Source organism: Stegostoma tigrinum, chromosome 2 (genome assembly GCF_030684315.1).
Source record: "Stegostoma tigrinum isolate sSteTig4 chromosome 2, sSteTig4.hap1, whole genome shotgun sequence".
NCBI lineage: Eukaryota > Metazoa > Chordata > Chondrichthyes > Orectolobiformes > Stegostomatidae > Stegostoma > Stegostoma tigrinum.
The window spans coordinates 44,482,874-44,505,688 of record NC_081355.1 but is presented as its reverse complement, the minus strand read 5'-3'; the positions used below and the strand labels follow the sequence as shown (position 1 = coordinate 44,505,688).

The following is a 22,815-nucleotide window of genomic DNA, read 5'->3' as shown; positions in this document are numbered from 1 at the left end:
TGGGTTGAAAGGTTGCACATGGAGTTTAATACGGATAAATGTGAGGTGATTCACTTTGGGAGGAATAATAGGAAGGCAGAATACTGGGTCAATGGAAAGATTCTTGGTAGTGTGGATGTGCAGAGAGATCTTGGTGTCCATGTACATAGATCCCTGAAAGTTGCCACCCAGGTTGATAGTGCTGTTAAGAAGGCTTACGGTGTGTTAGGTTTTATTGGTAGAGGGATTGAGTTCCGGAGCCGTGATGCCGTGCTGCAACTGTACAAAATGCTAGTGCAGCCTCATTTGGAATATTGTGTACAGTTCTGGTTACCCCATTACAGGAAGGATGTGGAAGCATTGGAAAAGGTGCAGAGGAGATTTACCAGGATGTTGCCTGGTCTGGAGCGCAGGCCCTATGAAGAAAGGCTGAGGGACTTGGGTATGTCCTCATTGGAGAGAAGGAGGCTAAGAGGGTATTTAATAGAGACATACAAGATGATCAGAGGATTAGATAGGTGGACAGCGAGAGTCTTCTTCAAAGGATGATAACTTCAGCTTGTGCAAGGGGGCATAGCTACAAATTGAGGGGTGATAGATTTAAGAAGGATGTCAGGTAGTTTCTTTATTCAGAGAGTGGTAAGGGTGTGGAATGCCCTGCCTGCCAATGTAGTTAACTCAGCCACATTAGGGGCTTTTAAACAGTCCTTGGAAAAGCAAATGGATGATGATGGGACAGTGTAGGGGGAGGGGCTTAGATTAGTACACAAGTCGGCGCAACATCGTGGGCCTAAGGGCTTGTTCTGCGCTGTATTGTTCCAAGTTCTATATTCTATGTTCTAAAATACCTTTATTTTGGGGTCTGATTGTATAAATCATCACCTATCAATGACTGTGGGCAGCTATTCATAATGCCCGGTGACTGTTGATCTTTTGTCCAACTTCATTTGAAGGTTTGTTTTCATCCCTTGTAATTTTTGAAGACATTGCAGTTATGAGAGCTGATGTAGCACCTGATAAATGTTTTGTTTATGCTTGTGGGAGGCAAGTTACTACTCGTAACACAGGTGAATGAAATATGGATTACTAAAAGTACACAGGTTTAAAGAGAACCCCAGTTTCCAAAAAGTTTCTCTGACCACCTCTCGCATTCACCATCTTCTTATGCTATTTTGTGTGTCTTTTCAAAATATTGCATGCTCTGGAATATTTGTTTCCTAACCTTGATCACTATGTAATTATGTCTCTGCATCTGTGATTCAATCTAAATCATTTGCTTTTACCACTCATTCATCAAGCTAATTGTGGATGATTTGTACATTGATAAAGAATCTTTTTTTAAAACTACAGTTCCCTGCATGAACTTTACTGATCCACAATTATTGTTAAACCCTCTGAGACTCTCTGTCATGCCCTAGCCACAGTGCCCCACTATTGTGTTGCCTCAACATTTCCTTTTTTGAATTTCTATATTCTACCTCCTTTCACCTGAACTGGCTCCCTCCCAGACTACAGTGTTTTAAAGCCCACTCTAAACTGTATGATTCACAAGGATTCTGATTCTAGTTTAAGTGGTAATGATGGAGTAGTGGCAATTTCACTGAACTAATAATCCAGAGGACCAGGCTGTTCCTGTGGATGGTAGCTGATGAAATTTAAATTTCCATTGATAAAATGTGATATTTAGTATCGGAAAATCTGCCATTCTTTCCTGGTCTGGCCTTTATGTGACTTCAGATCTACAGCAATGTAATTGACTCTTAACTGTCCTCTGAAATAACCTAGTAAACTGTTCAGGGAAATGTGCAACAGATAGACAAAGAGATATTCTTTGCAGGGAGACTCTCAATGCATAAAAGGGTTGCTTTCTCTTATAAGTAGAGTCCATCCCAATAGAACAGTTCTCTCTTTGCTGAGTACTGATGTCACTATAAATTGAAAGCTGTTCTTCCCACTCTCATCTTAGAGCCATGCATTTAAATTCCCAAACCTGCTTGAACCTATCTCAATTGGCATAAGGCCCAGGTAGCAATCCACTTATTCAGTGCTCTGTACACTAAGTTGGACCCCAACCTCTCAACAGCATATTATTCCTCATTCTTCCCCTTTGATGCATATGTGGTCCACAACAACAGAATGCTCAATTCCCACTCCCCAATTCATGTCCGTCTGTGAAGAGATGTCCTTAACCCCGGCTCTGGGCATGCAACACAACTGTTGGATTTCTCGGTCATGCTGGCAGAGAACACTGGACTATGCTGTTCTCTATCTATCCCCCAGACAATACTGTTCCTGTTTGCTCCCCATGTTTATCTGCACAGGTGAAAAAACACCTTGTTCCTGTTGATCAGATTTAAGGGCTGACGCTCCCCCATCACTAACTGCTGGGCCCTCAAACTGATCTGATTCAGTCACAATCTGCAGTACGTGATAATTGGCCAAGTCTAATGTCCTGCGTAAGACTGCCTTCTGGAACAAAGAATCCTTGCCGCTTGCTGATAAAACTGCAATGTCTGCACTTCCAAGAATTGAACTACCAAGCAACTCTGAGTTGTTGTTAAAACTGCAGCAATGGTTTTTTCGGAATGGCAATTTAAACAATAGATTCCCACAAGTTAAAGTTGTAAAATACCACCAACAACTCAAGAAGAAAGGCTAAGAAGGGTAGAGCTCAGGAATAGGAAGTATACAATCACTTTCAGCTTGTACTACAGGCCTGCCAACAGCCAGCAGGTGATACAGAAATAGATGTGTAGACAGATTATGGAAAAATGGAAAAACACAGGGTTGTTGTGGTGGGTGATTTTACCTTTCCCTATAGTGACCAGGACTCCCCTAGTGCTAGGGGTTTGGACTGGGGAGAGTTTGTTTGATGCGATGAGGAGAGTTTCTTGAAGCAATATTTAAACAGTCCAAGTAGGAAAGTGGTCATACTGGACCTGGTATTCGAATCATAGCGTCCTTATCAAGTAGAAAGAGGCCATTCAGGCCACAAGTCCACACTGAACCTCAAAAGAGTATTCCACCCAAACCCAGCTTTATCCCCATAACCCCATATTTGCCATGTGGTTGATCACCTTAGCTTACACATTCCGAGACAGTACAGGCAATCCACCTAACTTGTACATTCAAGGACTATGGGAGGAAACTGGAGCACCTGGCAGACATGGAGAAAACATGCAAATTCCACACAGCCAGTCACCCAGAGGTGGAATAGAACCAGGGTCTCTGGCACTGTGAGGTAGCAGTGCTAATCACTAAGCCACTCATCTAAGCCTAGTTAAGTAATCAAAGTTTCAGTGGGGGAGTATTTCGGGAACAGTGTCCAGAATTCTGTAAGTTTTCAGAAACTTTGGATAAGGATAACAGTTGTCCTTGGTTGGGAGTATTACACTGGGGGAAGGTTAAGTATGACAGTATTAGGCAAGAACTGATTGGTGGTGATTGTTTGAGGCTAAATCCACCTCAGGCATGTGGGAATCTTTTAAAGAGCAGTTAAGGATCAGCATTATTCTTGTGAAAATGAAGTTTAAGAATGGAAAGATTTGGGCACCTTGGATGAGGAAATTGTGAACTTACATAGAAAATGGAGGCTTACATGAGGTTTAGGAAACTGGATATAGACAGAGCCTTTGAAGATTATATGCAGGAAAGAACTCAAACAAGGAATTAGGAAGGCTAAAAGGGGCCATGAAATGTCCTTGGCAAACAGGATTAGGGAAAATCCAAGGTGTTTTAGATATAAGTGGGTATCTGGGGAAATGGTAGGTCCGCTCAGTAATAACGGAGGGAATTTATGCATTGAGCTGGAGGAAATGGGTGAGATCCTTAACAAATGCTTTGTGCCGGTATTCACAAAGGAGAAGAACATGGTGGATGATGTGGATCTAGAGATCATATAGAATATATGTTGATATTCTAGTGGAAGTCAGTATAAAAAAACAGGTGGTGTTGGGTGATTTAGAAAACTTTAAGGTAGACAGGACCTGATAGGATCTGTCCAAGAATACTGAGGGAAGAATTGTCTGGGGCCTTGTATGAAATCTTTGTATCTGTGTAGTCACAGGAGAGGTCCCAGAGAACTGGAGATTTTCCAATGATGTCCGTTTGTTTTAGAAGGGCAACAGGGATAACTTGAGTAGGGAATCAGTGGTACGGAAATTTATTGGAGAAGGTTCTTAGAGATTGGATTTACTCACATTTGAAAAAAATTATGGACTTTTTAGCAGTAGGCAGCATGGTTTTCTGCAGGGGGTTGAGTCTTTTGAAGAAGTGATAAAGATAATTAGTGAGGGCAGGTTGATGGATGTCTGCGTAGACTTCAGCAAGGCCTTTGACAAGGTCCCTCAAGGCAGGCTGATACAGAAGATAAAGGCACATGGGATCCGTAGTAAGCTGGTAAGATGGATACAGAACGTTTTTGGTCACAGAAGACAGAGAGTAGTGTGGAATGGTGTTTTTATAACCAGAGATCCATGACCAGTGGTGTTCTGCAGTGATCAGTGCTGGAACTCCTATCGTTCATTCATCCCTTTGAACTTGCTCCACCATTGAATATGATCACGACTGATCTAATTATGTAACCTCAAATCCACAATCCCATCTACCCCGATAATCTTTCACCCCCTTGCTTAAGAAGAATTTATCCACTTTTGCCTTTCAATATTTTAAAATAACATTAAACTTGTGTTTTACTTAGCTGTAAAGTGACTGAAATGAAGCCAGAATACACACCAAAACTCAGCCAGTGCATCACAGAGGCATTGATGAGTTGTTCTCTGTTTTTTGAGGAGATGACCCATTTCAAAAAGCTAAACCCTGGGAAGGTAAGAAAATGCAACTCTGCAATACGTAAAGTTCAAAATAGAGGCAGTTGTATTTTCCAAAAAAAATCTGAAAAGGGATGGAAAATGATCATTCTGATTTACCAGTTACAGGAGGTAACTAGGTAATGAGTATGAGAGAACCTAAAATAATTCTGAAACAATTGGATGAAATGATGGGGAACAGTTGAAAATTGAAACATTGCCGGTCAGATGCCCGACAAAACAGATTAAAATAATGTAGGATAACAATGTGTAGAGCTAGATGAACACAGCAGTTCAAGGAGGTGGGGATGAGGCTGGTAGGAATGGGGTGGGGGTGGGGGTGGGGGTTGGTCAATTAGGTGGGAGGAGTGGCTGGGTGGGAGAAAAGATGGACAGGTCAAGGAGGCGGAGAGGAGCTGGGCTGATTTTGGAATGAGATCGGGTTTGGGGAGATTTTGAAGCTTGTGAAGTCCACTTTGAGACCATTGGAATGCAGGGTTCCCAAGCGAAATATGAGGTGCTGTTCCTGCAACCTTCAGGGGGCAACATTGTGGCACTGGAGGAGGCTCAGGATGGACATGTCGTCCAAGGAGTGGGAGGGATTGTTGAAGTGGTTCGTGACTGAGAGGTGCAGTAGTTTGTCACGAACCAAGCGTAGGTGTTCCACAAAATGGTCTCCAAGCCTCCACTGGGTTTCCCCGATGTAGCGGAGGCCATATCGGGAACAACACATACAATATACCACATTAGCAGATGTGCAGGTGAGCCTCTGTTTAATGTGGAAGATTTTCTTGGGGCCTGGGATGGGAGTGAGGGGGGAGGTATAGGAGCAGGTGTAGTACTTCCTCCAACTTCAGGGAAAAGTGTGGAACGGACAAGGGAGTCACGGACAGAGTAGTCCCTCTGGAAGGCAGATAAGGGTGGGGAAGGAGAAAAGGACTCCACTACCAAGGACATTTTTCCCTCCCGATCCTTCTACATCCTCTACATTGGGGAAACTAAACAGAGGCTTGGAGACCGCTTTGTGGAACACCTTTGCTTACTTCGTGACAGAAGACTGCATCTCCCAGTCACAAACCACTTCAACTCCCCCTCCCGCTCCTTGGACAACATGTCTATCCTGGGCCACTTCCAGTGCCACAACAACACCACCCGAATGTTGCAGGAACAGCACCTCATATTTTTCTTGGGAATCCTGCAGCCCAATAGTCTCAATGTAGACTTCACAATCTTCAAAATCTTCCCAACCTCAACCTCATCCCAAAACCAGCCTGACTCGTCCCCGCCTCCTTGACATGTCCATCTTTTCTTCCACCTCTCCGCTCATCTCATTGACCAACCCCCATCTCCTACCTACCAGCCTCATTCCCATCACCTTGACCATCTTTCCTTGACTGACCAACCTCCATCCTAACTCCCCACCTACACTCATCTTTGCTGGCTCCATCCCCACCTCTTTGACCTGCCCGTCTCCTCTCCACCTATCTGCTTCTTTATCCACCTTCCATCTGCCTCCCCCACTCTCTCTATTTCAGAGTCCCCTTCCCCTCCCCAATTTCTAAAGAAGGGTCCAGACCTGAAATGTCAGCTTTCCTGCTCCTCTGATGCTGCCTGGCCTGCTGTGTTCATCCAGCTCTACGCCTTGTTATCTCAGATCCTCCAGCATAGGCAGTTTCTACTATCTCTGAGATTTAAATGATGTGCCTGCCAGCATCAGTGGGGAGAATTGTCCACATTGATAGAGGCTGATATATGCATCTAAATGTATGAATATAGTGCATAGTCGCAAGCTAATTTTTCTTGCTGCACTTGCCAATGAAGTTGGCAAATAATTGGTGAATTTCAAAATTATTTTTATCACTCAACTGCTATCCACCTGAAAGCTGTATGAAATTGCTTTGATTCAAACCCAAGTTCAACAGAACAGTATAATTAAATACATGAATGATGAAATGAAATTCATATTTATTCAAATGTCTTTTTCTCTTACAGTTTGGTGACTTTTCTTATTTTTCTCCCACATCCACCACCACTCCCAGTTTTGTCTCCTTATTTGCAGTTTCTGTACGTTTTGTGCAGTTATTGGGCGCTACATTCCTGGGGCTTTGGTGTCATACTTCATGTGTAAGTACGCCCTCTGCAGTCTTGAGACCAATTTTGATAACTCTGACATTTTTGCTGCACATGTTCACACTAGGATACATTGCAGATGGTTGCACCAAATCCCCTGTGAGTTGTAATTGTACGATGCTTAAAGATAGACATGGGTGCTTAAGCATTGTACAATAACAAATGGGGATGTTAACCTTTCTTATCTAGCCCCACATTTGTGCCCATTACAGAACCCCATTTAATTTGCAGAATTCTTTTATTTTCTCATATATAGTTGTCATAAACCAGTTTTCAACCACCTTTTTTTTAACTAAATACAGCAAATATTTTATTAACTGGCCCTATGACACCGGGAATGTGTCAGTTGATCAAGATTTCTGGATAATCAAGAGGTGTGCATAACTGCAGTAAACCCTGACCTTTGAGACATAAATATCCCTCAAAAAAATCAATGTAAAACATTAATATGTCTCCTAAAATCAATGTTAAAGCTTGCAGTAAATAATGGAAATATAATTCAGGGGCCATAAATTTACAGCATAAATATTCAGAGATTGCAGTATTTGTGGTATATCATTTTGCGGTATTGTCACTTTTTCATGAGTGCTGGTTGATAAGGTGCCAGTTAAAACAGTTTGCTGTAGCAGTTGTTTAAGTTGACTTCCTTCTGCTTTTTTAAAAAGGTGTTCTAGTCAGTGAGCATGAAGACCAGGAAAAAGGTCAGAAATTGCAGTACAACTGTTTAAATTGTTCATGAAACTATGTGCCATTATTACAAGCCCCCATCTTAGTGGTGTCACCTATGTTTTCTATTACTTTAAAAGTCCTTGTAATTGAACAAAGCCAAGGGTGGGCTGTTTTAAGCTTTAACTACTAGGAAACCACTGCCTAAACCTATCTTTGTAAGGTCCTAACAACTATCTAAAATGGGGGAAAAAGTCTTGTTAGTCTGTGCAGGATTCAAACCTCAACAATTCAACAATTCAAAATAGATGTTTAGTGTAACGTTTGCTGCTCAAATCAGCATGATTTTAGAAGCATTATTTCAGTATGAAGATTCTTTTACCAACATGTGACTCAACTCACCTTCTACAAATTGTGAAATGCTTTCCACTTTGCATATCAATCAACAGAACAATAATTTGCATTTATAAAGCATCTTTAAAATAGTTAAACATCCCAAAGCTCTCGATAGGATTACAGTAGTAAACAAGTTAATAAAATAAGGTGCTACTAAAGGAGATTTTCAAAAGGATTTGAGGAATGTCGTAAGGAAGTTGAGGGAATGTCAGACTTTCAGTATAGCAAGATACAGCTGTCAGGCCAGAAGTGAATAAAATGCAGAAGAGGGCAGAATCAAATATGTGGAGAATTCCCAGAATTTTGTGGCGCAGGGGAAGTTGGCAAGATAGGAAGGGGAAAGATGTTCAAGAGATTTGAAATCTAGAATGAGAAATCGAAAATTAATCCATTGCTAGACTAGTTTATATACACATTTTTTCTCTCGTGAAAACCACCTTTCTCCATCTCTATCACAATGCAATTCAGCTCCACTCCTCATATAGGAGCAACAAGGCCAGAAAATCCTGGATGTTAGGAATATTTAGGATTGGATAAGAAGGAAAAGAGGCTTTTAGTAGATATAATGGGCGGCCATAGTGGAGTACCATGCTAAAGAACATGCAGTAAGAGACAGGTGCGTTTGTGCATTGATCATTGAATGCAACGGGTCCAATTTGAGAGGGTGAATAGCAAAGCATTTGGGATTTTGGGCTTCATGAAAGGAAACATTGAGCCAGATTTACATCAAGTCAGATTGACTCAAACCTTTAAAACTGGAGGCAGGAACCAGTTCTGGGATTCACCATGGTATGGAACCCATGTTTTCCTCTAAATGCTGCCCATGGCCCCCTCATGCCTCCTCACCCTGGTATGCCCGTTGTACCAACTTCATGACACTGATGCCCATTACACCCATTACACACTGTATAGAAGCAAGAACCCTATTGTGACATTAGTATATTTTTTAAAAATGTCTGTTTCAAAAATGCTATAAACAAAATATTTTACTACTGGAGGGGAATAACGTTACCAATTTATGCAGATCCTTCAAAGTTTCAGTGCCTGAAGCAAGAGAGTTGATTACAAAATGAGGCTCACTATTAGTAAGCTTAATTTTGTAGTGTAGCTAGTGTTGCAATATTTGTTTATAGAGGGTTAAGTGCTGTCAAGTGCCTTGGCCTTGGATATTGAAATTTTAAGGTGTCTGGATGGTAAACATTTTTACCTGACTGTTCATCACCCTTCAGGAAGAATGTGAGTGCCCTTCCAGATGATACAGAGAATATTTAGCAGAATGATTCAAGGGAAGAGAAAGGTGGATAAATCTCTGGGACCTGATCAATTGTATCCCAGGACCAGATGAGAGGTTAGGGAAGACATTGCAGGGTCCCTAGCAGAAATATTTGTATCATTTTATAACCGGGGTGATGTATTAGAAGACAGGAGGGTGGCTAATATTGTACTGTTATTTAAGACAGACTGTAAGAAGAAGCCTGGGAACTAGTGACCTGTGAGCCTTACATCAGTGGAAGGTGAGTTGTTGGAGGTGATTCTGAAAGATAAGATTGGATCAGATTTACTTTATCATTGACATGTATACAAGTGAGATGTCCATTCAGAGGTCTAACAACAGCGGGGAAGGACCTGTTCTTGAATCTGTTGGTACATTTGTTTAGGCTTTTGTATATTCTGCCTTATAGAAGAAATTAGAAAAGATTACAACTAGGGTGGGAGAGATCTTTGATTATGTTGGGGCAGTAAGAAGTACACATGGAGTCAGTGGATAGAAGGTTGGCTTGAATGATCGACTGGGCTATGTTCACAAACTGTATTGTTTGATATGGGCCTGGGCAGGGCAATACCAAGCCAAGATACATCTGGATAGGATGCTTTCTGTGGTGCATCTATAAAAATTGGTAAGAGTCTTTACGGACATGCCAAAATAAGCAAGGACAGAGATGGTGTGAAATTTAAATCGGTTATACAAATGAGCGAATGAAAAAGTACAGCACAGGAACAGGCCATTTGGCCCTCCAAGCCTGGGTCGACCATTACGCCTTAATTAGTTTAAAAACAAACCTGCCATTTTTCGATCCATATCCCTCTACTCTCTCCCTATCCATGTACTGTCTAGGTGCCACTTAAATGTCTTCAATGTGCCTCTTCCACCATCTCTTCTGGTCGTGCATTCCAAGCCGCTACCACTCTGTGAAAAACTTGGCTTGCACATTTCCATTCAACTTGCCCCCTCTGACCTTGAACCTGTGCCCCTTGTAATTGTGCCTGTTGTTACAGTGCAGTGAGTGCCATTTGACGTCTGAAATGGCATTTGCCATGTGCAAACACTTGGGGCATTAAGGAATGTAGAGGAAATGGCCAACAGAAGTAAGCCTTGCAGGCAGATTTTTAATCAATTGGCTTATGCTTGTTGTGACACCCCTCCAGGGCAACGTGGGACTTGAGCCCAGCCTCACTAACCCAATAGTAGGGACACTACCACATTGCGGTAAGAGCCTTTAGTGCAAGTACGTCATGACATCAATCAGTGTGCATCTCTGTTTTGGTACTAGCAGTGCCATTTCGGAGATCAAAGTTCCAAATAATTTTCCTTCCCACCTGCCTTGTTTAACTTTGCACAGCAAAACACTTGATCAGCAGCAGGAATTATTGATGATCTATTTAAAGCACATTAATTGCTTACAGGTTAATTGGCTTTCTTTGTCAGCTGCATCAATTCTATAAATGTTTGATGCTTTTTCTAGTCTCCTGGGAATGATGTAGCAGTTGCTGAAAGAGTTTTTACTGACTTCAAAGTTTCTGCAAAAGACCATTGCTCACAAGGACCACTAAATAGGTATTTCCTTCTGAATACAGGAATGTGAGGAAAATACCAGCAAGAGTGCCTTGGTGAAATCTACCACCTTCCATAATTTTCATAACTGTCACCTCAGCCAGGGAAAGGACCACATTGCTATTCACTGAACATGTCAGTGAAGTTCTTTGTGTCTGTCATCTTCCAAACTGGTGATATTTACAACATCTTGTTGTTTCCTGTTCACTGCTGCCTGACAAACATTACAAATCGTTCTGATTCATTGCAAGTTAACGGCATTCATTTTGTCTTGCCAGAGAGTTGGTAGAGTGATCAGATGACATCACTAGTATTGAAGGCATCCCCATGATGCAATTTCATAACTACTGGAAAAGACATTTTACTCCCCCAGCATGCAGCTTGTGTGTGACCGTAGACATATACTGGTAACAGTCACAATTGCCTTTGTTCTGTGTGAGGTTACTGAGTTGGCTACGTCTCACCCAATATTCTAAGCTCAATTAATAAACAAAGACCTTCCCTGTTACAAGCTGAATACAACAGACAACTCGTGTGCATTTCCTTTGTGTATACCTTCTATGTCTGGCCTATGTATTACATTCCTAGCAGATGCAGCATGACAAGTGGATTCCTGGTGGTAGAGACTGAAAATAGCTTAAGAGGCTCACCTTGAGCAGTTATCTACCTAGAAGGCCTGGCTATGGATTGTTATAAGGTGGCAGCAGACTGGTCTTGTTGGCTGACAGGCATTGGCAGTGCCAGAAAGACAAATGCTGTGTTCCTGAGATTCTGTTCTGTTCCTGTTGGGCCGAAGAGCCCGTATCCACACTGTAGGGTTCCATGATTCTATGATATCAAATTTCTGTTCCATACAGCTGCTATAGCCATACAGCAACAGCACCCCAACAATTCTATTGGAGGACAGATTGATAGTGTAAAATCCCACAAACAGCTATGTACATTGTAATCTGAAGCCATGATGAAGCAGTGTGAACTTACATAAGAATGCAGAATCATAAGAAATACATGTAGGAATAAGCCATTTAGTCTTTCATTTCGCCTGCTGGACCTATCAATGAAATAATAACTGGTAGCCACTTTCCCTTCATCTTTGGATTTCCTCAAAGTTTAAAAAAAATCTATCAATGTCAATCCCCTTGGTAACAGAATTCCTAGACTGTCAAATTTCTAAATTTGTGAGCTTATCCAGAACTTGTTGCTCATCCTTATTTTCTTTCGAGAAACTGGTGATGATATCCCTTCTTGAACCTCTGCGATTCATGTTATGCAGGCACCCATAGCACAGTCAGGAATGGAGTTTCAGGATTTTTCCCCAGCAAATTGACACTTGTTAGGATGCTGTATGTCTTAGATTCAAACTTACAAGTGGTAGGGTTCACATGCTTATCCTTCTAAGGTTTAAAGGTCACAGGTTTGAAAATTACTGCTGAATGAGCCTTGGTGAGTTGCTGCAATGCTGCCACGGTATGTTGGTGGCTGGGGCATTGATCAAGCAGGCTTCTTTGTCCTGAATGAAATCAAACCTCTTGAGTCAACACAGTGTGGAGCTGGAGGAACACAGCAGGTCAGGCAGCATCAGAGGAGTGGGAAAATTGACATTTCAGGTCGGGATCCTTATTCAGAACCTGAAATGTCGACTTTCCTACTCCTCTGATGCTGCCTGGCTTGCTGTGTTCGTCTAGCTCCACACTGTATTAACTCTGACTCCAGCATCTGTAGTTCTTGGTATCTTGCTCAAACCTCTTAAGTTTTATTGGGACTGTCCTAATCCAGACAAGCAGAGAATATTAAATCACAAACTGGGCTTGCTTTGTAGATGGTGCACAGGTTTTTGAGAGTTAGGAGTTGAGTGAGACAGAATTTCTAGATTCTGATCTGTCATGGTCAAAGAATTTATGTCAATAATCCAATTAAGCTTTTGATCAATGGCAACTCCGAAGATGTTAAAGGTGATGAGCTCAGCAATGATCATACTGTAAAATGTAGAACAAGAAAGGGTAGTTTTTTCATGTTAGAGTTGGTCATTATCTGGCAGTTTGTGGTGTGACTGCTCCTTTCTGTGCTGCACCCTGAGTCTGAATGTTGCCCAGGTTTATCTTCAAATGGACATTAACTGCTTCAATATCTGGGCAGTTGAGAATGGTGCTAAACACAGCATTCATTGGCAAACATTTCTAGTCTCCCTGCAATAAAGCCCAACATACCATGTGCTTTCCTAATTGTCTGCTGTACTGTACTGTTGTTGATTTCAAGACTGCAACCTGAGTCTCTACTGGAACATTCAGAATTCTCGTGTAAGTTACTTGAGTTGAAATGAAAGCTAAGGCCATGGCTTTCTAACACTAAATATTGAATGGTAGAGAAGGATTGAATGTCTGAATAGCTCCCTTCTGTTCCTATTTTCTATGTATCTATGAATCATGATTGGTTTCACAAGTGGTTTGGATACTAGCCCCGTGCAAAGTCCTGTGCAAAATTGATGCTGGATTTTTTCACTGACTGCATCATTGACCACAGTCTTTCTGACAGGTTTCCTAATGAATCAAATATTTTGTTGTTGATTCTCATTAACTTTGTTCTTCTGTTTCCCTTTTCAAGTATCCCTTGAGGTTGTCTGAAAAATAGCTCATGAACAACCTCAACCTGCCTGCATACCACTGGCATAGAATTCACCTCTATTGAACAATTAAAGTATCTGAAATAGTAGCCGCAAGAGGGAATGTAATGATAGTGCTGTGTTGCCATCATCATTGTTTTCTTGCTATTTCTACACATCTTGACAAGTAAGATGTGATGGTGAGCATGTGGGGCAGAGAGGAAGGAAGGAATGGAAAGGAAGGGATGTATGCCTCCACCAATCACAGCTTATGTATCTAAATGGAGTCTGAGATAGTGGAATGTGGGAAAGGAGGATTATGTATGAAGATGCTGTCATTCCCTTTGTTTTCAGTGCCATTACTGGTCATGGCCTCAGTCACAGGCTTTTCCATGGGAGTCTGGCTTTGCAGGCTTCCCTGTTATCTTCCTGTTAACTTCCAGCACCTGCTGCTTCTGATTGTGCATTTCATGGTTCTTCAATAGTAACACATCTGTTTGATGCACGTGGCCATCATGGTGGAACATCTGGTGGTGCATACAGCCTCAGATGTGGGTCTGAGGTTTGCAGTCACTTGACTGAGGATGCAGTATAGTGTATGAGTAGGTAGGTAGGATTTAAGAACGTATGCAGGCCATTCAACTTTTATCATAGAATGATATAGTACAGAAGAGGCCCTTTGGCCGAATGAATCTGTGCTGCCAATAATACACTAAATCTACACTGGTCCCACTTTCCAGCGCCAGGCCCAATAGTATTGAATGTCATGACACTTTTCAAGTGCTCATCCAAATACTTTTTAAAGGTTGAGGTTTCCCATCTGAACTACCTTCGCAGGCAGTGCATTCCAGACTCCTACCACTGTCTGAGTGAAAACATATTTCTTCAAATCCTCTTTGAACCTCCTGCTTTTCACGTTAAAAGTGTGCCCCTTTGAAACTGACCCTTCAACTAAGGGGGACTGCTGTTTTCTATCCATCCTGTCTATGCCCCCCATAATCTTATACACTACCACCAGCTTCACCCCAAAAACTTTCTTCATAAAAACAATTCCCTTCATAAGCTATGGTGATCCATTCCCAGCAGCATCCTGGTGAATCTCCTCCGGGCCGATCACACCTTCCCATAGTGCAGTGACCAGAAAATAGTATCACAACTGTGTCCTAAGCCCTGTACAGCTTTAACAGCTTTGGGACGGCACGGTGGCTCAGTGGTTAGCACTGTAGCCTCACTGCACCAAGGACCCAGGTTCAATTCCAGCCTCGGGCGACTGTCTTTGTGGAGTTTGCACATTCTCCTCGTGTCTGCGTGGGTTTCCTCTGGGTGCTCCGGTTTCCTCTCAGTCCAAAGATGTGGAGGTTAGGTGGATTGGCCATGCTAAAGTGCCCATAGTGTTCAGAGGTGTGTGGGTTATAGGCGAATGGGTCTGGGTGGGTTGCTTCAAAGGGCGGTGTGGACTTGTTGGGCCAAAGGACCTGTTTCCACACTGTAGGAAATCTAATCTAATCTTAACATAACTTCCCTAAATCTCTGCTTCGACTGAAAACCTGCTCTCGCTCACAAAAGCACACACGTGTGAATCTATGTGGTGAATATGTATTTGCAGGTACATTATATTTTGTTCAAAATGCACACAATTTATAGTCAGTCAGTCAAAGCATTTTATAAATTCCTACTTTAGAAATAAAACCAGTCTGACTCCAAACCAAAACACAAACACATTCCAAACAAGGCCTGTCACCTAATGTGCATTATCTGACCTAAAATGTAACCTTTTTTATACACCGATTAAACCTTTGGATCTCACTGGACAGGGACTTCAAACGAATTTGGGATTCACATATATGTATTAATCAATTAAAACCTTCTAACTGATTAAAGATTTAATAGCATCTTAGGTTTGTTCAGTATGCCCTCATTAATGATTTGATCTATGATAAATTCTGTAACTGATACTACCTTTCTCACTAACACCTAAAGAGGGAGTAAGACTCTGAAAGCTTGTGTTTTAAAATAAACCTGTTGGACAATAATCTGGTGTCATGTGATTTCTGACCTTGTCAACTGTAAAAAGCAGTGACTTCCATGTTGTTTTAATTATCCTATTAACCCCCGACCCACCTTCAGTCATCTGTGGACAAGCATCTAACTATACTGATCATTGCCGCCACAACATTCCTATTTTCTCCCTGACTTAAATGGCTTCTTGCACTCGGCTTGCTCTTCCATCCTGCAACCCACATCCTCACTCACACAAGCTGCTTGAACCTTGAACCTGTTAGACAATTACAAGGGCTGAGACTTCCTCTGTTATACATTCTCAGTCCACCTACCAGACTCATTCCTGTTCCTGACCATTCATCAAATCAGAAGACCCTAGCCTAAGTGGTGTTACTGCCTTCTAGAATAAAGTTTCCAGGTAAAATTCCCCATCATTAATGCATCACTGGCTATAGCTTAGACTTCAATTCATTGACTCTGAGCTGTAGCTCCTTGAGCTATAATCACTTACTGATAAAAGATATTTTTGGTTTTCAGATAGAAAGCAGTGATAGATTTGTAAGGTTTTAATCTCCTCTTTAACTCAGCAAATAGGTTTAAAATCAAGGCCACAGTGTCTGTTCAAATTCCTGAGCTTGATAAACCACAGTGAATTTGACAAATTTTACATTAAGGAAATGCAAAGCGCAGAATGTACGTCAGATTGATTGATCAAAGATTTTAAATCTCGCAAAAGTTTCTGGAACCTGTTGAGTTCTGTTGACTGTGTTGGAAAATCTGTCACCTTGCTTAATGAATTAGTTAAATAATTCAGAATGGTTGTAATCACGTGATGGTTGCACCCAACTGTTGGCAGTCATGTGTGAACAGATGTGTAGAAGAGAAGGATCAAGCACAAAACAATCACTGAAAGACTTGCATTTACACTTAAGTCCATCATAAGTCAATTTAGGTCTGCTCGTTTCTGTTTGGGCCCTTAAAAGAGCTTTGCTTAACCCAAATGGACCTACAACTGAATTGTTTATTTTTAACCAAACGCCCCAAACTCAGTGTGTCTGCAGGTCCGTTTGCATCCACTTTCAATTTTATTAGTTTTTAGGTCCTTTTGTTTTTTAAATGTTTGGATAAAGAATCTGTAATAATGTGTTATCCAGGTTTTTCAATTTTGTCTCTGCCTCTCTCCCAATTCGCACTGTTTTAAATGATAACTTGCCTTACCACTATTATTAAATTTTACCAGTATAATAAACCTTACTAATACTGATAAATCCTACTAATACTTTGTACACCTTCCTTGTCGTAATAAACCTTATGTTTAAAAAAGATTCAATGAATATAACAGGCATGAGCCCTAACAGATGGAAATTGGTAGGTGAGAGTGATGGAGGGTGCAGTAAATTGAGCATATTCTGAATTCAGCAATGCAGTTAGTAGTTTTATAGATGGATTCACTGACTTTGACTGCTCATGAAGTCTAACAGTCATTTGATAGTTCAGAACTCAAGTATTGCTGAAAAAACATGTTGTCAAATCTTTCTTTTTACTCGCATGAGAAAAATTTGAAGGGGGAGGGGCAACATTCTAAAGGGTAGGGTGAACAGCCAGAGGTCAATGTGCACATCGATACAAATGACATAGGGTAGACAAAGGGGTGGGGTCCTGCGAAATGAGCATAGAGAGTTAGGTAAGAAGTTAAAAAGCAGGACCTTAAGGATAATGTGAGATAACAAGGTGTAGAGCTGGATGAACACAGCAGGCCAAGCAGCATCAGAGGAGCAGGAAGGCTGACGTTTCGGGCCGAGACCCTTCTTCAGAAATTTCAAGGGAAACCTCAAGGTTAATGATCTCCAGATTACTCCCAGTGCCATGAGCCTGTGAGGATAGAAACAGAAAGGTAGGCCAGATGAATGCGTGACTGAGGAGCCGGTGTAGGGGACAAGTTCTTGTATCATTGGGATTTCCTCTGGGATAGAGGCAAACTGTGCAAGAGGGACGGGTCGACTTGAAGTGGAGGGGGTCCAGTATCTTTGCGGGGAGATTTGCTAGTGGTACCCAGGAGTGTTTAAACTAGTTTGGCAGGGGTGTGGAGCTCTGAATAAGAGAGGGGCCATCGAGAATTCAGGGGAAAATACATTAGCTATCGAGCACAAGTTTACTCTCCAGGATAGCCAGGGGCACAGTAAAGGGAGGGAAAAGACTTCTGGTTTATAGTGCATTTATTTCAATGCACAAGGTCTGACTGGTATGGCAGATGAGCTCAAAGCATGGATTGGCTCTGGGGACTGGGATATTATAGCCATAACAGAAACATGGCTGAGAGAAGGGCAGGACTGGCTGCTCAATGTTCCAGGCATGACAAAAATGCAAGTAAGCGAGGAGGGGACTTGCCCTTTTGATAAGGGAGGACATAATAACAGTGTTTAAAGAGGATATTCTTAAGGGGTCATCAAATGAGTCCATATGGTTAGAACTTCAAAATAAGGAGGGGATGATCATTCTGTTGGGACTGTATTATAGGTCCCCAAATAGCCAGCAGGCACCAGAGAAACAGATGTGTAGAGAGATTACAGATACCTACAGGAATAATAGAACATAGAACATTACAGCACAGTACAGGCCCTTCGGCCCTCGATGTTGTGCCGACCTGTCATACCGATTTGAAGCCCATCTAACCTACACTAGTCCATGTACGTCCATATGCTTGTCCAATGACGACTTAAATGTACCTAAAGTTGGCAAATCTACAACCGTTGCCGGCAAAGTGTTCCATTCCCTTACTACTCTCTGAGTAAAGAAACTACCTCTGACAGCTGTCCCATATCTTTCACCCCTCAATTTAAAGCTATGCCCCCTCGTGCTTGCCATCACCATCCTAGGAAAAAGGCTCTCCCTATCCACCCTATCTAACCCTCTGATTATTGTATATGTTTCAATTAAGTCACCTCTCAACCTTCGTCTCTCTAATGAAAACAGCCTCAAGTCCCTCAGCCTTTCCTCGTAAGACCTTCCCTCCATACCAGGCAACATCCTAGTAAATCTCCTCTGCACCCTTTGCAAAGCTTCCACGTGCTTCTTATAATGCCGTGACCAGAACTGTTCGCAATACTCCAACTGCGGCCGCACCAGAGTTTTGTAATAAAGTAGTATTGTTTGGATATTTTAATTTCCTCTGTATTGACTGGGATGCTCAGAGTGTAAAAGGCCTGGACAGGGTGGAATTTGTCAAATGTGTCCAGGAAAGTTTTCTAAATCAATACATAGACGGCCCTACTTGGGACGGTGCAACATTGGATCTCCTCTTAGAAAACGAGGCCAGGCAAGTGATAGAAGTGTCTGCTGGAGAGCACTTTGGGTCCAGTGACCATTACTCTCTTAGCTTTGAGCAGGGCCAATTTTGGGACCATTAGGCAGGATCTAACTGAGATTAACTGGGTGAGTCTATTTGAAGGAAAAGGAATGACTGTAAATGGGAGGTTTTTAAAAGTGTGTAATCAAGAATCCAGGCACCATATGCCCCTGTTAGGGTGAAGGGAAAAACTGGCAGATTTAGGGATCCATGGCTGACGAGGGACATTGAAGGTCTAGTCAAGAAAAAGAAGAAGACATACAGTGGTTTTAAGCTGACGACTCAAGTGAATCCCTAGGTGACATTTAATCCTAGGATCCTCTAGGAAGCCAGGGAGGAGATTGCTGAGTCTTTGGCATTGATCTTTAACTCGTCATTGTCTACAGGAATAGTGCCAGATGACTGGAGGATAGCAAATGTGGTTCCCCTGTTCAAGAAGGGGAGTAGAGACAACCCTGGTAATTATAGACCAGTGAGCCTTACTTCAGTTGTTGGTAAAGCGTTGGAAAAGGTTATAAGAGATAGGATTTATAATCATCTAGAAAAGAAGAATTTGATAGGGATAGTCAGCACAGTTTTGTGAAGGGTAGGTCGTGCCTCACAAACCTTATTGAGTTCTTTGAGAAGGTGACCAAACAGGTAGATGAGAGTAAACCGGTTGATGTGGTGTATATGGATTTCAGCAAGGCGTTTGATAAGATTCCCCACAGTAGGCTATTGTACAAAATGCTGAGGAATGGGATTGTGGGAGATATAGCAGTTTGGATCAGAAATTGTTTTGCTGAAAGAAGACAGAGGGTGGTAGTTGATGGGAAATGTTCATCTTGGGGACCAGTTACTAGTGGTGTACCGCAAGGGTCGGTGTTGGGTCCACTGCTGTTTGTTATTTTTATAAATGACCTGGATGAGGTCTTAGAAGGATGTTTTAATAAATTTGTAGATGACACCAAGGTCGGTGGAGTTGTGGATAGTGATGAAGGATGCTGTAGGTTGCAGAGAGACATAGATAAGCTGCAGATCTGGGCTGCGAGGTGGCAAATGGAGTTTAATGCGGACAAAGTGTGCACTTTGGTAGGAGTAACCGGAAGGCAAAGTACAGGGCTAATGGTAAGATTCTTGGTAGTGTAGATGAGCAGAGAGACCTCAGTGTCCATGTACACAGATCCTTGAAAGTTGCTACCCAGGTTGACAGGGCTGTTAAGAAGGCATACAGTGTTTTAGCTTTTATTAGTAGAGGGATCGTGTTCCAAAACCAAGAGGTTAAGCTGCAGCTGTACAAAACTCTGGTGCGGCCGCATTTGGAGTATTGCGTACAGTTCTGGTCACCGCATTATAAGAAGGATGTGGAAGCTTTGGAAAGGGTGCAGAGGAGATTTACTAGGATGTTGCCTGGTATGGAGGGAAGGTCTTACGAGGAAAGGCTGAGGGACTTGAGGCTGTTTTCAGTGGAGAGAAGAGGTTGTGAGGTGACTTAATTGAAACATATAAAATAATGAGGGTTAGATAGGGTGGATAGGGAGAGCCTTTTTCCTAGGATGGTGATGGTGAGCATGAGGGGGCATAGCTTTAAATTGAGGGGTGAAAGATATGGGACAGATGCCAGTGGTAGTTTCTTTACTCAGAGTAGTAAGGGAATGGAACGCTTTGCCTGCAACGGTAGTCGATTCGCCAACTTTAGGTACATTTAAGTCGTTATTGGACAAGCATATGGATGTACATGGAATAGTGTAGGTTAGATGGGCTTCAGATTGGTATGACAGTTTGGCACATCGAAGGCTGAAGGGCCTGTACTGTGCTGTAATGTTCTATGTTCTAAGTCGGAGCACTCTTAAGAGGGAAATCAGAATAGTTAAAAAGAGACTGACATTGATCTAGCAAATTAAGTTAAAGATAATCAAGAGGTTTTGTAGCTGTATTAAGAATAAAAGGGTAGCTAGGAAGAGAATAGGTCCCCTTAAAGATCAGCATGGCCATCTATGTGTAGAATCACAGGAGATGGGGAGACATTTAATGAATATTTCTCCTCAGTGTTTATGGAGGAGAGAATCATGGATACTAAGGAGATAAGGGAAACAAGTGGCGATGCTTTGGACTGCATACTCATTACCAGAGAGGAGGTGTTTGTAGCCTTGAAGTGCATTAAGGTGGATACATACCCTGGGCCTGATCAAGTCCATCCTTGGATGTTGTGGGAGGCTTGGACTGAAATTGCAGAAGCCTTTGCAGAGATTTTTGCTTCACCTTTGGCCACTGGTGAAGTTCCAGAAGAATGGAAGGTGGCTAATTTTGTTCCATTGTTTAAGGGAGGTAGCAAAGACAAGCCAGTGAGCCATCAGAGGTAGGTAAGTTACTGGAGAGGATAGAATTAATCAATATTTAGATAATCCATGTCTGCTTAGGGATAGTCAGCATGGATTTGTGCATGGTTAATCACATCTGATAAATCTTTTAGTGTTTTTCACAAGGGGTAACCAAGAGGATAGATGAAGTTCGGGCAGTGGATGTTGTCCATGTAGAGTTTGGTAAGGCCTTTGACAGGGTCCCGCACAAGGTTGCATGGGATCTGGGGCCAGTTAGTTAATTGGATTCAAAATTGGCTCGATGGTAGGAAACAGAGTGAACGTTGAAGGTTGTTTCTCAGACTGGAAGCCTGTGACTAGTGCTGTGCCACAGGGTCCGTGCTGGAAGCTTTGTTATTTATTGTTTACATAAATGATTTGGGTGTCAATGTAGAAGGCGTGATGAGTAAGTTTGCAGATGATACACAATTAGGAGGTGTCATTGATAGTGAAGAAGGTTACCAAAAATGGCAGATGGATCTTGATCAGATGGGGAAGTAGGCTGAGGATTGGCAAATGCAATTCAATGCAGATAAGTGTGAGGTGTTGCATTTTAGAATGTCAAACCAAGGTAGGACTTATGTAGTAAATAGTAAGGTCCTGAAGAGTATTGTGCAATAGAGGGACCTAGGAGTGCAAGTACATAGTTCTTTGAAAGTGACATCACAGGTGGACAGGGTGGTGAAGGCATTTAGCACACTGGCCTTCATCAGTTGTGGCACTGAGTATAGAAATTGGGATGTTATTTTATAGTTGTATAACTCGGAGTGTGGATTACAGTTTTGGTCAGCCATAGGAAAGACATTGTGAAACTGGAAAGTGTGCAAAGAAGATTTACAAAGATGTTGCCAGGACTTGTAGGCCTGAGTTATAGGGAGAGGTTGGCTGGGATAGGACTTTATTCCTTGGAACTTAGGAGAATGAGGAGTAACCTTATTGAGTTGTATAAAATTATGAGGGGCATAGATAGGATGAATGCATATAGTCTTTTTCCCAGGGAGGAGTAATTGAAAACTAGAGGGCATAGGTTTAAAGTGAGAGGGAAAAGATTTAAGAAGGAGCTGAGGGGCAACTTTTTCACGCAAAGAGTGGTATGTATGTGGAATGGGCTACCAGAGAGTGTGTTTGAGGTGGTTACAATAGAAGCATTTAAAAATCATTTGGCTTGGTACATGGATGAGAAGGGTTTAAAGGAATATGGACTAAATCAGAACTAGCTGAGTAGACAGCATGGACTGGTTTGGGCCGAAGGGCCTGTTTCCATGCTATATTACTCTGTGACTATTTGCAAGATACACGAATGTAAAGTGAGGTCAGCATTTATATTGTATTAGAGGAATACTGATTGCCTGATAACAGATTGGTAGAAGCGTTGTTGTAGAGAATGCACAAATTAATGATAACTGGCAGTTAACTGTCCCTTTGTTTAAATATTGGAAAATAAGTTTTGGCTGCTGAAGGCCTTGCCCTGAGAAACCAGAGAACACCTGTTATCCATTTTGGAATGTTGAAGGATGCACTGAAGATGTACCTATTCTTTCTACCTGCAATTAACAGGGCCTGTGTATTAATGTATTTGGCTTTCAATACAAGAAATTGTGTAGGAGCCTATATAGCTTCTATTTCCATTTTTGTGGAATCATTTTTCAATAATATCTGTTATGACTTTGGATCTCTTGCCACACGGTTGTTGGGGTTTGACTTTTAAAGTAAATTCC

The 22,815-nt window shown here is 41.9% G+C and overlaps 1 protein-coding gene across 1 annotated transcript in view; it reads left to right on the top strand.

Annotated features, from left to right (window-relative positions):
* The window catches only part of retreg1 (reticulophagy regulator 1), a 69,697-nt gene that overhangs the window by 30,318 nt on the left and 16,564 nt on the right, over nt 1-22,815 (top strand). Inside the window, exons 4-5 of the mRNA XM_059653788.1 lie at nt 4,679-4,805; nt 6,827-6,911. Of these exons, the coding sequence (XP_059509771.1) occupies nt 4,679-4,805; nt 6,827-6,911 (212 nt within the window). The remainder of the gene's footprint in view (nt 1-4,678; nt 4,806-6,826; nt 6,912-22,815) is intronic.